At 43.6% G+C, this 14,495-nt stretch overlaps 1 protein-coding gene across 2 annotated transcripts; it reads right to left on the bottom strand.

Moving 5' to 3' along the window:
• Window positions 1-1,514: 1,514 nt before the first annotated feature.
• LOC119449887 (26S proteasome non-ATPase regulatory subunit 14) lies at window positions 1,515-14,210 on the bottom strand. 2 transcript variants are annotated; one of them, XM_037713168.2, is made up of 11 exons: window positions 14,143-14,210; window positions 13,875-13,936; window positions 13,677-13,751; window positions 13,267-13,386; window positions 12,503-12,573; window positions 11,907-12,057; window positions 8,659-8,766; window positions 6,984-7,058; window positions 4,423-4,548; window positions 2,215-2,277; window positions 1,515-1,791 (listed from the first exon to the last, which is right to left on the bottom strand). In XM_037713168.2, exons 2-11 carry the CDS (start codon window positions 13,920-13,922, stop codon window positions 1,693-1,695), a joined length of 936 nt encoding a protein of 311 aa, XP_037569096.1. In that variant the 5' UTR covers window positions 13,923-13,936; window positions 14,143-14,210; the 3' UTR covers window positions 1,515-1,692. The 2 variants fall into 2 exon arrangements, with proteins under 2 accessions (XP_037569096.1, XP_037569095.1); XM_037713167.2 differs by having other exon boundaries at window positions 14,114-14,203.
• Window positions 14,211-14,495: the final 285 nt, after the last annotated feature.

Here is a 14,495-nt window from a genome sequence, read left to right as displayed (position 1 = left end):
CTTGCTCACAAGCAAAGTTCTGGCACCAGTTATCAATTGCCACCTGCATGTTAAAGCCCTGAAGCAATACTGCTTTTTTGGGCGACTTGCAGTCTGTATACATTTGCGCAGATACATTTTCAGAAATGTGCCCTTTTTTTTTTTTTAGTGTTATCATCCTGACAATCGCCTTGCATTATACTTCAGAGGAAGATGCTAATATAAGGTGAAAAAAAAATAGTTTTTTTTTTTTTTTTCAATTTCCCCTGTAAAAAGTATGTAATAAGCTCAGCCACTAGGCGACCGAGGTATGTGGGAACGCTAGAGTCAAAAGTGCCCCCAACACCATTACATTGATGGCATCCTCGGCCTAGTGCCATTACAATTTGTGAAATGTACGTTTTGTGTCCAATAAATTCAAACTTCCTTTTAGTTAAATTTTACAAATAAAAAAGACCTAAACTTTAGAGAAAGCATTGTGCAATTATTTATATTGCTCCTGAGGTACTGTACCTACAGTTCAGCAAAAGTGGCTAACTTTGTAGCAGTTTTCTGGAAGGATGACAGCGAATACCTGCACTTCAGATCTATTGCAAGGGTTAGGTCATCTTTCGCAAACATGTGCAAGGCATGCATTTCCCTTTGATACAGGAGGCATACTGCATATGCAATGGATAATTGCATAATATTCACTTCGTAAGCAAGGGCATGAAATACCTTGACAAACTGAAAACCGGCAAAGTTGCAAAAGTGAGAAAATCCTCAAAGTGGTGCATGGACTGCCTTAGAATCACAAACCAGTATGTTTACTAGCTGAAGGTGCAGTACTCCAATATAAAACTGCTGTTGCTAGTCTTTCTGTTTGCCTTAGCCAAAATATTTCAGCACTTCTAGCAAGCAATTTGGAGCGCAAGAAGTTTGCCAAAACAATTCACTAACAGCATGCACTTGCAAAGCTAACGTCTTCCCATCACTACTGCCGACAGAGTCCTTGACCTGAAGGCAGTGATATTGGTCATACACATGCAGAAAAATAAACATTCTACAGCCACTTGTTGCAAAGGGGGGCATGTAAAAAGCATTATTCACAAGGGAAGTATCAGTTGGAAAAGTTGCCCTGCTTGGATCTATACAAGGCATGCAGTATGGTATGCAATCGCAGTGTGCGTAGCGACTGAAACTCTTTAAATAGCTTCTTCATTCATATAGGTGACCTAGAGATAGGAGGAGTGTGAACATGACCACACCGATTTAGCAACATCTACTCTTGACACAAGAAAGTGCCGAGGCAATTTGGACAGTCCACTTTGCCTGCGGAGTGTTTTGCACTGCTAAACAAAGGCACTGTCTTCGACTCTTGAGCTTTCTGTCAGAAAGGCAAGACATTCTCATCATGTGACATGCTTTACCCAGCAACAGCGGGTCACTCCTCTGCGTGAGAATGCCTCAATGATGTTCTTGAAAGCAAAATTGTGAATTTCAGGAAGAACACACACACACACAAGAAAGTAACATGCTCAACGACCAACAAGTGCTCCGCTGGTTGCAAAACAGTTTAATCAACAGCCCCCTCTGGCACATACACACATCGGAGCACTTTATGTAGTGCGCATTCCTCTTCCTTTGTTGTTCCCTCTTTGCAAGCACCAGAAGCACTTGTCCACCCTGCTGCTGCAGTTGCAACCACTTTGGTCTTAAATAAAGGGCACACCATCACTTGAACACAACGGTGTCCAACATTGCTCCGAGGCACTGAACAATGTTTGATGTCATGAGAACGTCCACCCGCTCCTCCAAATGCCGCTTGGGGTCCTGAGGAACAAAACAAAATGTACTCTGCTGTAAGCCCGCTTCGCGACCCTATGAATGCATTCCTTTGGAATGCAAGATATTACACCATTTCTCAACAGAACGAAGCTGAAAATGTAAGCTGCAAGACACTGCCACACTTCACAATATAAAGCACCCCAGAAATAGTGGCATGGAGCTTCATGTCCTTCAGAAATCTCATCTTTCAGTTCCTCAAACAAGTATTACTACCTGCATGTAAGGCACATGGCAAGAAACACCTCGCTTATGCACGCTTGCTTCACCCAATAAACAAACATACCGCCAAACATGGGCTGCCTGAATGAAAAGTCTGGGGTGGACTGAAACTGTTCTCGCTGTTACAAAGCTGCACCAACACTAAGGACAGCAAGGGTGTTCTCTTGAGCACTGTGTCCAAATTTTTACCTGCTTTCCAACATTTTTGATGGCGAGCTGCTCTGGGGTCATTTTCTCCTCATCTTCCAGGGACTGCAATATACAAAGAACATAACACTCAAATTATGCTTAGCACACACAAGCATCCAGAATTCACTAGTGCTGAGTCACTGGCCACCATAGTAGTTTTACTATTCAAAACACGGCTTGGAAATGTTAACTTTATACACATACCGCCTTCTTTCAGGAGCGAGGAGGGGAGCACATAAATATTTCCTGCGCGAGATAGTGGAATTCCACCTCCAGGTAAACTACTTGAAGAAGCAGAGCTTATGTATACAACAGACAGCTATGTTTACCTTGGTAATTAAGTTGAGTGAAATGCCAATGTATTTCACAGTACAATTGGAGAATGCATATCTTGACACTAGTGCTAGTCGCAACTTCTGTCAAATGAATATGACTCCATTACTGCTTGGCATCATTTTACAGTTGCAACATAGTCATAACTGAATATTTAAAGATGTAATCAGTAGAACTTCATTACATAACAGGAATTTCTGATGCATCGTGTAAGTAATGCTTGCATCTTCAAGTACTTTGCAAGAGGGAGTAGAACTGCGCTATCTGCAACCGGCAATTTAAAAAAAAAAAAGGTCTAATCACAATGTTAACACAATCCTATAACACAGGAAGTGTATTCCAATGCATAAAATAAACAACCAAATGTCTGTTGACAAAGCAGAAAATGATGTGCCCATATCAGCTGACATTGAGATCATCAGCTTTCAGCAAAAAATATGCCTCAAACCCCGTTCGCTATTCCAACCATAGCACTGAGCAAACAATTTTAATATTTGACGAACCAGCTTCCCTAGTTCCAAACTGACATGGATCAACTAAAATTCAAAGAAGCAATTTAAGTATGTTGCATTCATTTTCATACCTGAAACCAAGTTCTACCTTGCAACACCTATCACACATGCATTTGCATGTGTGATAGGCGATAGATGAAGACAAGGGTACTTGTCTTCGTCAGGAAATCAAAACAAGTACAATAAAACCTCAATAAAACAAAGACAGATACAGTGGAACCTCATTGATAAATTCTGCATAATATGTTTTTCCGGATAATAATTTTTTTTCTTTTCCCGATAATACGATATTGTTGGATAATACGATTTTCGGATGATACGCTTTATTGTCTGGTTCCCGTGAAGATTGTATCAACGAGATTCTACTGTATAAGAATTATGATTATCGGATACACAAAAGTAAATCTAAAGTTTCTCACCGATTTCAGCATGCAATGAATATTATGTTTATAACAAAGGTATTGCTGTTTCAGAGGCGGCTTTGTTATAATGAGGTTCAACTGTACTGAGGCTCTAGAAGTTGAAGTTTATTGAATACTTAGTGCAGATACAAAAGTATAGATATTTAGTACAGAAAAAGGTCCCATAGTGTAAACACTGTAGAGGGACCTTTTATAATGTTAAAAAAACACAAATACTACTCAACAGCAGAAAAGCTGTTGGCACTCAAGCAAGTCTCAAACAAAAATTAATTTGCTGCAGCAGGGCGATACTGCTCACTCTTGCGTTGAGCTAATAGACTGCTTAAATACGCAGCGGTCCTGTGTTCGATGTACTAAAGCACATTAGTAACTCGATACTAAAAACATGTACTAAAACAATAAGAAAGCTTAGAATGAAAGTCGAAATTTAGATTAATATAACTTAAATTCTAGGGTTATACGTGCCAAAACCATAATATGATTATGCAGCGCGCCTTAGAGGGTGGCTCGGGATTCATTTTGACCACCTTAGTTTCTTTAACGAGCACCTAAATTTACGTACAAAAGCGTTCCTGCATTTTGCCTCCATCAAAATGCAGCTGCAGCGGCGAGGATCGAATCTGCAACCTTCAGCTAAGCAGTGAAATGCCATAGCCACTGGGCAACCACAGTGGGTGAAAGTCGCAAGCTCACAGACCCTCACAAGAGGGCAAAATGTGATCCACTAAAAACACCACTGAAAGTGACTAAGGCATTTCGGCAGCAAATGAGTGAGCCCGACGTGTCTGAAATGCGCACGTTTGTTTTTAATATCGAAAGTGCATCCATCAACTTTTTGACACCACTAGCCAGCAAGATAAAATGGATAGCAGCGTGTGCAAAGTTTTTTAAACAAAAAATTGCTTCATATGAAACGAGAGCATGCATGCAGGCCATCTGACCTTGTTGTAGGCCTTCGCCAGCTCGAGCATCTCTGTCACTGTGCTCTCATTGACCTGGCAGTGCTGGTCGTAGTCCTGCAGGGTCAGCCCATCTGTCCAGCTCTTCTTGTGCAAGTTCAGCAGCATCTACAGCAACAGAGAAGCGATTCACATTTCGTACTCCAAGTGGGACAGTAGTGTGAAGTGCTACAACTAACAATAGACAAGCAGGCAGTGTGTTTTACAGATGAAAGCTAGCATCCGCCTCATCCTCTATCAATCAAAGACATCTGTGTGACCATGGCTTACATGGAACCGGACCTTCTTGAGGAGCGATGGCTCAGCGCTCTGACTAGCTCAGATCGACACGATCAACAATGGGCAATCCAGCAGGCCCGGGCAGCGGTGGAAAGGCTATGCCTCACCGCACATAATGCCAGGGTGGCCTGAGCCCGGGCCGGCAACTTCGCAGGTGCTTCTATCAATAAAGCTTTTTCCGTCCGTCCATTGCAAGCAACAACCCTAGCATACAGCAATTGTCTCCTATAAGAGCCACATTTTAGCCCCAGGACATCACAAGTGTCAGGATAGCCCATCTGACGAAGTACAGAGCCCTCCCTCCACTGAGTTTGCAAAGGTGTGCCCATCCGACTGTCCACGTGTTAACATTGCCATAGCAAATAACATGCCGCCAACTAAAGAACTCAGTTAAGCAGTACTTGGTAGCTATAGCTATATTGTGGTAAAATCGCCAATAAAGTCCGACCAATAATTGAGGCACCGATAGTTCGGGCATGCTTGATTACTCATACAGCTTTGTGGTACCACCACTGGTACGCTGGTGTTATCAAACAGCATGCTGTTTGATAATTCGGACTTTGCCTGCAAGACTGCGTAATAATTAGGCCACATAGTTGACCAGAAAGAACAATGTTCTTGCTTTGATGTGCCACCGGCATGGTCAACGACGTGTCCTTGAAACCGAAACTAGCACACTGTCAACCGAGTAGTTACCGACCACACCAACACTACGGAATAAGCTAAGCTGCAAAGTTGTAAAGGCAGAATGTATGGTTTATCATATGAGGGCATCCAGTGTTTGTCCCTTTACATGACATAGTGACAAGGTCCTGGGCGAGTTCTTTTTCTCGCTCGGGGTCATCAAGCAGCTTCATGTGGTGCCAAATCCACCCTTGATGTCTGCACCAATGAGGGTGGCGATTAAGTGAGGGAAGTGCCGAACATTGACTGTTGTGAAGAAATCTGCAATCATTCAGCTGTCAGAATGAAGTCAATCTTTGTTTAAGTTGCAATGCAATATAGATTCAGTGCATGTGTTGACTTTACATTCGCCTATTTGCAGCAAAAACCGTGACACTGGTTGAAATATGAACTGACCAAATTGCAGGCAAGTGTATGTGCCCACAGCAGCATGTTGACAATTTTTACAGCAATACTATTAAACTACATATTGCCTGTAAATGTTATTTCTCCAGTAGCAATATCAATAATAGCATTGCACTTTTTTCATGTGACGGGGAAGGCCGGCGTGCCATGGCGTGGTCCATTTCAAATGCAAATGCAATGAAGCACATGTGGAAGCCCTGAATTTGCAATGAAATGTAATGGTCAATCAATATCAAATAAGAGCTACCTTGCATGATGCAAATAGACAACTTATATGCAAATTTTTTTAAGCAGTAATATGTAAATTTCTTTCTCACGTTGCATTATACCGGCCCCACGTTGGAGGTCAGCCAGTAGTTTGTACAGCTGCGGCAGAAAAAATATGATGCTGTGGTGCTGCATCGCAGCCTGCGTGGCAGCCGTTATTAACAAGAGCCAGTCACCACAGTGCTCAAACGCAGCAGCAACTGCTGTTGCGTTCAAGTGAGACATTCATGCAGCACACAGACAGACCCCTAGTACTTATGAAAGGTGTGAACTCAATTATAGGGGTTCGCAGTCTTTGATGTATCAGTTGTCAGACTGCCATGAGTAATTTTTTTTGCCACTTAAGGAATAAAGTCATTTATTTTCAGGTGAATCCTACATTTCGGACTTACGATTATTCTGAACTTCTGGAGGGCCCCTGTCACATCCAAATTATCAGTCAGCGACTGTGTTGCTCAGCATTACAGGAAAAAGCAAGCCACTACCATTTCCACCTTATGGTTAGTTACTTGTATGCAATGGGATCAGTCTATCCACCTCACTGGCTGCAATAAACAAAGTACAGTGGAATCTCGTTGACACAATTCTGCATAATACGTTTTTTGGGATAATGCACATTTTTTTTTATACGCGATTACTTTCAGATAATACGATTTTCGGATTATACGTTTTATTTTATAGTTCCCGTGAAGATCGTATCAACGAGATTCCACTGTATTTATGGGACAGACATCTTAGCAAGCAAGGGCTTTTATGAACAAAACAGTACGAGGTTAACCACGCAATATCTGCAGGAATGCAAGAATTGGAGGAAGATTCATGAAAAGGTTGGCATCCACCTTAATGCGCAGGTTTTTGCAAATGAGACAGACATTACAACAAGCTTAGCAGCTCTTTCTTTTTCTCACCTTCTGTTCGAGCTCGTTCTTGCGGTAATTAATTGAGATGGAGTAGTAATGACGGTTGAGACCATGGATTAGAGCCTACAGAGAAGAAAGAAAAAGAACATGGCACAGAACAAAAGTTAGAATTACACAAGATGCAAAGATACTAGCAAGCAGCACATAGAAATGAGAAAGTGCCATTCATATAAGCAGCTAATGCTAAATGCCAACTCACATCTGAATGGGACTACCATCTCTTTGGACCAACTGTATGCCAATTAGGCTCACAGTACCCTAAACATTCAAATACTATTGTCTCTTCAGATATATATATATATATTAAGCTTTTCAATAGCTTTGTAAAAAGCAGCATATGTATTCTACACGTTCAGCAAAAACCTGAATTTCTGCAGTACAGCTGGCATTCCATACAAGGGACTGCATTCACAAACTTATTAAATGCTGTTCGTAAATGGCCACTGCCGCAGCAATTGTATTTTTATCATCCCAATTGCCATCACGAGTGGCGGCTGGCCAAATAATGGGCAATAAGGAACACTCTTATGCTAGAATTGTTTGTGAAAATGGCTAGTGACATTATCACAATGCTTCCAGAGTACTACAGTTCAATGTAGCTGACAACCACTGAAATTACAGAAAGTAGCGGGAAGTACGCTTTTAACTGGAGGAAGACCGATATAGGCTAACAAGGACACTCTCAAGTTAGAATTTTTCTGAAAATTCTTTCTGATTATCGTAATACTTACAGGCAACTACAAGTTCAGTGTGGCTGACAACCAATGAGACCAAAGAAAGCATATGGGAAGTGTGCTTTTAATTGAAGGAAAAGACTGAGTTTGGGCTTCCTATTTACACTAAACAAAAAATTCGACAGAACCCACGCATAAGCAGGAATCGGTGGTAAGCAAAACTTCCTTTGATGTTCATCGAAATGTCTTAACTTCTATGTAACTCAATGCTGCTCGCTCAATACACGCTCTGGTCCCCCATCTTGTTCTCTTTACTACTTTCTCCATACTCCGCTGCTTTTGATGCCGACCTTCACTTCTCTGTAGCCTTCCTCACTTCTTGACTCTTGTCCTGCTTTCTGGAGGATTGGCCAAGAATGTTCAGGTACCCAGTGCCTCATGCCCAGTTGCACATACCTAGTGTCTTAAGTTGTCTATTAGGCCACATTCGCAGTGGCACACACCCAGCTACCCAAGATGTATAATCGGTAACAGCAGCAGCCAGCACCCGCAAAGAGGGGGAAGAGGCAAAGAAAGTTTCGCTTTTAAAAACAAAAATACACATCACTAATTTGTGCTGAAGACATGACAGAATCGCCCTATGGAAATCACCAGTTCGTGCCTCACCTGCGGTGTGTTGCCACCTTTTGTTTCTTTTCTCTATCCTGAACCTAAACAAGAAGCAACATTTTCCTATACAACCCTGTGTGGCAGTTACAGCTGGCCCTTGGCCCAACCTCCTTTCTTTACCTGCAGTCTTCGACCTGCTCATTTCTGTTTCGAAAATAAATCAGTTCGCAATCATCCCCACCCAAAACTTTTCACACGACTTTGGGCAATGACACTGCTTAGGATCCCTGGAAATTTTATATCAATGCTTTTTAGCACTATTGTGCTGCTCTGCCATGCATTGCAGTTGTCAAGTGCAACTCTCTTTGGACAAGTCATACCTGAATAGAAGGTTTTGTCAGGTGTCCGAGGTTTGATGTGGTCTGCCGAGGCTCTTGCCCTAGCACCATCATGTTGGGGTTGATAAGGCGGAAAGCATCTATCACCACCTGCGAATAAGAGAACATGAGATGTACTTGCTTCCACATTCAGCTTTGCATGACCCACTGTATTTACACAGCCTGGCTGCAGAGAACCAGGTTTTCTGTGACAGGAGCTACAGCACACAATACAGGAAAAAGAGAAACCTCTTCAATTAAATACAGAGGATTCTGCCAGCACACATGTAAACACCTAGTACATGCTTGTTAGCGCGGGAACTTGCCAAAATTCCTTCTGTCAATCACTCCTTGTAGGCAGATGACATCACCATCTGGGTCAATTCCGGCAACCATGGTGAAATCGAATCAAAACTACAGTTGGCCGTTGACACTGTTGTTAAGCACGCCAATTGCATCGGTCTAAGCTGCTCGGCGGCTAAATCAGAACTCCTATTGATGGACCTAAAAAAACAGGATATCTCCAACATTCAAGTCACACTAGATGACACTCCCATCCGCAGGGTTAATGAAATCGAAATCTTAGGTCTCAATATTCTGACAATGGCTCCAACTGCTGAAACCATAAAATTAATCCGCACTGCGATTCTCAATACAGCTTCACTAATTAAGCGCATCTCCAATCGTCGTCACGGCATGCAAGAAGCAGACACACGTCGCCTCGCTCAGGCCTTATGCCTTTGCAGAATCACCTACTCCATCCCTTACCTCTACCTCACACCCACGGAGACCGAGCAACTCAACAGACTCATCCGCACTGCCCCTATAAAACTGCTCTCCATCTCCCTAAATCAACACGCACAGAGAAACTCCTTCAATTAGGGGTGCACAACACCCTGGGAGAGCTCATAGAAGCGCACCTCTTAGGTCAATATCAAAGGCTATCACATACACAAACTGGTCAAATAGTTCTGCACCGACTCGGAATCAACCTACCCGGTCATACCACGGCCACGCGCTCTCCTCCCACTGCTGTTAGCAACAACCTCTGCATTATGCCACTTCCCAAAAACACCCACCCGGAACATAATCGAGCAAGACAGGAAGCTAGAGCCAAGGCTCTGCAGAAGAGCTACCCTCCTCATACACCGGCAGTCTATGTAGACACGGCCGAATATTCAGACCGACCAGCTTTCGCATTAGACGTTGTAGACGGATTCCAAAACCCCATTGTCTGTGCGTCGATTCCAAATTTGACAGAATCCCTGGAAGCGGAAAAGGCAGAAATTGCCTTAGCAATTGCTCACTCCTCCGCTAAGTATATTTTCTCAGATTCTAAAACCGCAATTAGTAATTATGCCAATCGCAAAATCCCCTCCCCAGCTGCTAAAATACTCGAATCAACTTCTCCTAATCGCCTTATCATCCTCCTTTGGGTCCCTGCACACAGCGAACACCCAGGCAACATGGCTGCTCGCACCCAGGCCCGAACACTCGTCAACCGAGCTGAGAGCGACCCGCCTTCATCTCGCAGTGCCAGAGATAGACTCCTCAGCTAACACGACCTCACCCTGTTTTACAGAAATTACAGAAATGGCGAGGGTCAGAACACCAGGAGCGATGGGAGGCTGCTTTGCGCAGCTCGCAACCGGAGCTACAGCTTTGGACAGTGGGCTGGGTCAGAGGGGTCACCGAAGCACAAATGTGCCCGGCCATCTAGAGCGGCCCGAGGGCCCATTGTCGTCCTGCTTCCTTTTCTCTCCCCCCCTCCCCTCACATGATTCTCTCGTGAATAAAGTTTACCCACCACCTACATGCTACGCACAAATTTGAATAGCAGTGAAACCGTGACTCTCCCGGTAAATGTGAAGCCATACACAGACAAGAAACACTGGAAACTGAATGCACCTTCAGCCACAAGTATAATTAAGACCTATAACAAGAACAGAAAATCCTCGCTGTAAGAAGGACCTGTGGAACATTGCAAATGCTTATTCCTGACCTATTTTTCTTTTGTAGCGAGAGCTACATTGGCCGCATTCTCGCCGTTTCGCTGTGCTCGGTGGCCGCACCGCGAGCTGAACCGTTGCCTAGCAACTGCCGCAGCTAGCAGCACCGCTCGCCGCGCCATCTGGCATGACGTCAGAGGAGAAGCCGGTGAAACCACGAGCTGAGCCGTTGCCTAGCAAGCGCCGGCGTTGCATCAGCGTTGCATCGCCGGAGGAGCCGGCATTGCATCGTATATATAGAAGGGGCGGCTCGGTGGGATTCGTCGGCAGATATGGAAAGTGAGTCGGAGAGACTGAAAGAAGTCTGGCTTCGTCGTCGAAATGAATCCAAGAGGAGGCAGCGAGCCGAGAAGATGGAGGAAGAACGAGCCGCACGCCTCGAGAAGCGCAAGTACGAAGCGGCCAGGCGAGTGCATTCAGATGAGGATGGTTCGTCTAGTTCGGCATCTCATGCCAGGGCCGCGGATCAACGACGGAATGAAACACCAAGCTAAACAATAACATTAAACGTACCTCTCACTATGCACATCCCGGCATAACTGAGTTAAGCCACAGCCAATTTTTTAATACTACCTAACCAGACATATGAGCTGGCTCACTATGTCATGATTCAACTTGTCGAGTTAGCCAGACCTATTCTTGCTATTCATGCTTTTATAACGAGTGCTAATAATTGAAACAGATATTTTGCTAATGTAATAATGTAAATAGCTCTCATAATCTGTTCTTTCTGCTTGTGTAAAACACAAAAAGATGAAGAACACCTCTGTGTAGATTTTATTCTTGATCACTAGTGACAAATGGAGAGAGTGAGGCATTCATCAAGAATTGTTTGTAAACATTGTTGCTGCCATTACCTAGTATAGTACAACCATTTAGTTAAGCGACGCCTTCACAGGAGCTATATTTAAGAATGCTGAGAACATCTTGTAAACTATTCTACCATCTGCTGCACTCATTTTCCTTCCGTCAATAATGAATACCTTGATTTGCCTTGACATTATTATCGTTCACCCACATGCTTCCATATACTAACTAATTTCTCCTAACTCAAGATGACAGTCAGTAGTTTTCTGCAATCTCTTGGAAATATCTCACGCATCCAATCTTTTCTGCAGTATCCTACAGTGCTGTTTCTGTAGAAGTAATCTACATACAAAACGGACATCATCAGACACAAATCTAAATAGTATATTTACTGAATGTTGGGTAAGCAAACAAAAATGAAACAAATAAACGCACCTTTCCCTTGACACTTTGGATGGGGTCAACGACCACTGCCACGGCACGCTCCGAAAGGGCTTCAAAGCTCTGTTGCGTGTTGATGTCGACACCGGACAGCCAGCAGCCAAAGCCAGGGTGTGAGTGGTACCAGCCCACCACCATTTCGGGCCTGAAGGAAACAAGTTCGGCTAATGAAGCAATGCCCAAATGTTAAGCTGTTGCTGATACCTCGACTTGCTCATGGGTCATTCACAAACCACATTGGATTCCTCAAAGAACACACAGAAAAACACTGAGCTTGGGCAATGATAAAGAGATCATGCTTCATTTATAGCGGCTAAGGTAACAGTGCTTCGAGCTTGTTTGCAATCTCCTATCAAATGGGAAAGGTGATCTCACTCTCAAGCAACCATGGCAGCCTGCAGAAGACAGTTTGAAAAACACTGGTTAGAATCGAATTTATGGTTAGTATCGAATTTATTGAGTGGACTCCATCACAAACATGCTCATACCCACCAAAGAAACTACAATGGAAGTTGCCTACAATAAACACCATAAGTTTCAGGCACTGATTGTCGCACACTAGACTAAAAAAATATAGTGGTGTGACATACCTTCCTGTTTGCTTCAGCATGTCCAACATTTTGGCTTGGAATACAGGGTCTACTGCTTCCACACTAACACCCTGCGGAAACCATTGAAAAATTAGAGCTTTCATAAAGAAAAGTAACTGCTTCGGTAAATTAAGCACACACTGAGTGACACGCTTCATTCTTTAATCACGAATTTTGCATCTTTACATTTGTACACACTCAAGCATCATGAAGGGGAACACACTGACAAGTATAGGCATCATGCTAGTTTCTGCACATTCATGAATCTTAGTCTGCAAATGACGGATTTGTGACACCAGTTTGGGTCCACCGACACATTGCACTCTACTGTGGCACAGCACCACTGTGGGAAAAGGATGGGCAGATGCAAAAGCAGAACTGGCACCCACTGATAAAAAAATCAGCACCGCGGTCTTGAAAGGTGATGTCACAGAACAACTTTCCCCGAGTGCTTGCAACAACCTTACATTGGTCAAATAATGACAATCATAAAAATGAACTTCTCAGAACAGATCAATATTTATAGTTCTGACTGTCGTCTGAAACTTTAGAGTTTGCAGCATGAGACCTGGCAGAACCTTACATGAAATGAGCTGCCATGAACACATGAAATGTGCATTTGTGATGATTACGGTGGTGCTTCCACAACAGCTCGTTGTGTCCAAAATACGAGGTCAAGCCAGGCACATTGCAAACAACACATACCTATTCCAACAAATAACTCCCTTTTTTCAAGGCAAGAAACAATGCAGAAAAGGTCTCACCGTTCCAGACTGGGGCATGGCAAAGACGTCTATGACTCTGACGGTATAGTCATCAACGAATTCTCCCAGCATGAGACCCATCACCTCCATCGGCACACCAGCTCGGCCGTGTTTCAACATCTAGCAGGGAATAACAAGGTAAATAACGAGGCAACATGAGCAGTCTGGAACTGGCGTTTCAAAGTGTCCTGATCAGACACTTTGAAATCAAAGTCATTAAACTTTCCTCACGAAAGTAAGCCCTGAAACGCGTTTCCAATTCTTAAAGCATTTATACAAGCCCACCACAAGATCCACGATGTATGAGGAGGCTGTGTTTCCAAGGGAAGAAATGACGCAGCACGAAACTTTGAACTCACGCCAAGTCATCGGCGCGCTAGAGAGCGATGTTTATATTTCAGACAACATACCTTGAGCAACGCTAGAGACGAGATGTAAACTTGTTCGGCCGTGTCGACCACTGGTCCATCACTGGCTGGAGGAGCCTGCGATGAAGCATAACAATACAAGACCATTGATAATGAACCGACTACGACTAGCACGGGCAAGTAGCGGCATTTCAACAGAAAGCACTTCGGAAGAGTTGGAGCCCGAACTGGGCTACTTACCTGCCCGAGACCGGACAAGTTCCCTCCTAATCTCAATAGACGGTCCATATTTATAAAAAAATCTGCAAGGAGAAACAAGAGGTTGCAGCCGGAGCGCAGCGTTGGTTTGACGGCCGTCAGAAGCGCGACCCACACGAGGATCGCATCACTCGCGACTGCTGAAGATCAGTGGATATAAACACCGACTCTTCACGTTTCCCAGTACTAAACTAATATTGCAAGCGTTCAGTATGACGTACCATGCGAAAACTGTTCGAGAAATACGTACAAAAACGTCCGGGCGCAGCGAAATGACTCGGCACTCCGCGGTGGCCCTCTGAATTTCAGGTGGCGCCACCATTTATGACTATTCAGCTACACAAATATGTTTATAAAGTTTATGACCTCTAAAACACAATTATCGCAACATAATTTCAGCGCACATTGCTCTAAGTAATCAATAAGAAGTAGTAATTACTTGGATCATATGAACAAATAAACAAACTTTTTGTTAAACATTTTCTGGCGCTGCTTAACATATCTAATACCGGTGTCACACGGGGAACCTTCAATTGCGATCGAGCCCGATCTGAGTCGAATTTCTCGATCACGATTCGCTCCCTTTCTCAACCTGTGCAAAGG

The sequence above is a fragment of the Dermacentor silvarum genome, chromosome 4 (assembly GCF_013339745.2).
Source record: "Dermacentor silvarum isolate Dsil-2018 chromosome 4, BIME_Dsil_1.4, whole genome shotgun sequence".
Lineage (NCBI taxonomy): Eukaryota > Metazoa > Arthropoda > Arachnida > Ixodida > Ixodidae > Dermacentor > Dermacentor silvarum.
This window is presented reverse-complemented; position numbering and strand designations above follow the sequence as displayed.

Bases quoted from the DNA above. Each gene is read 5' to 3' on its own strand.
- LOC119449887 (XM_037713168.2), bottom strand. From the start codon at position 13,922: ATGGACCGTCTATTGAGATTAGGAGGGAACTTGTCCGGTCTCGGGCAG. The intron at 12,058-12,502 runs GTATGTCACACC...TGTTTCCTTCAG, and splicing joins ATGCTGAAGCAAACAGGAAG to GCCCGAAATGGTGGTGGGCT. The intron at 7,059-8,658 runs GTATGACTTGTC...TCTTCTCTGTAG, and splicing joins TGACAAAACCTTCTATTCAG to GCTCTAATCCATGGTCTCAA.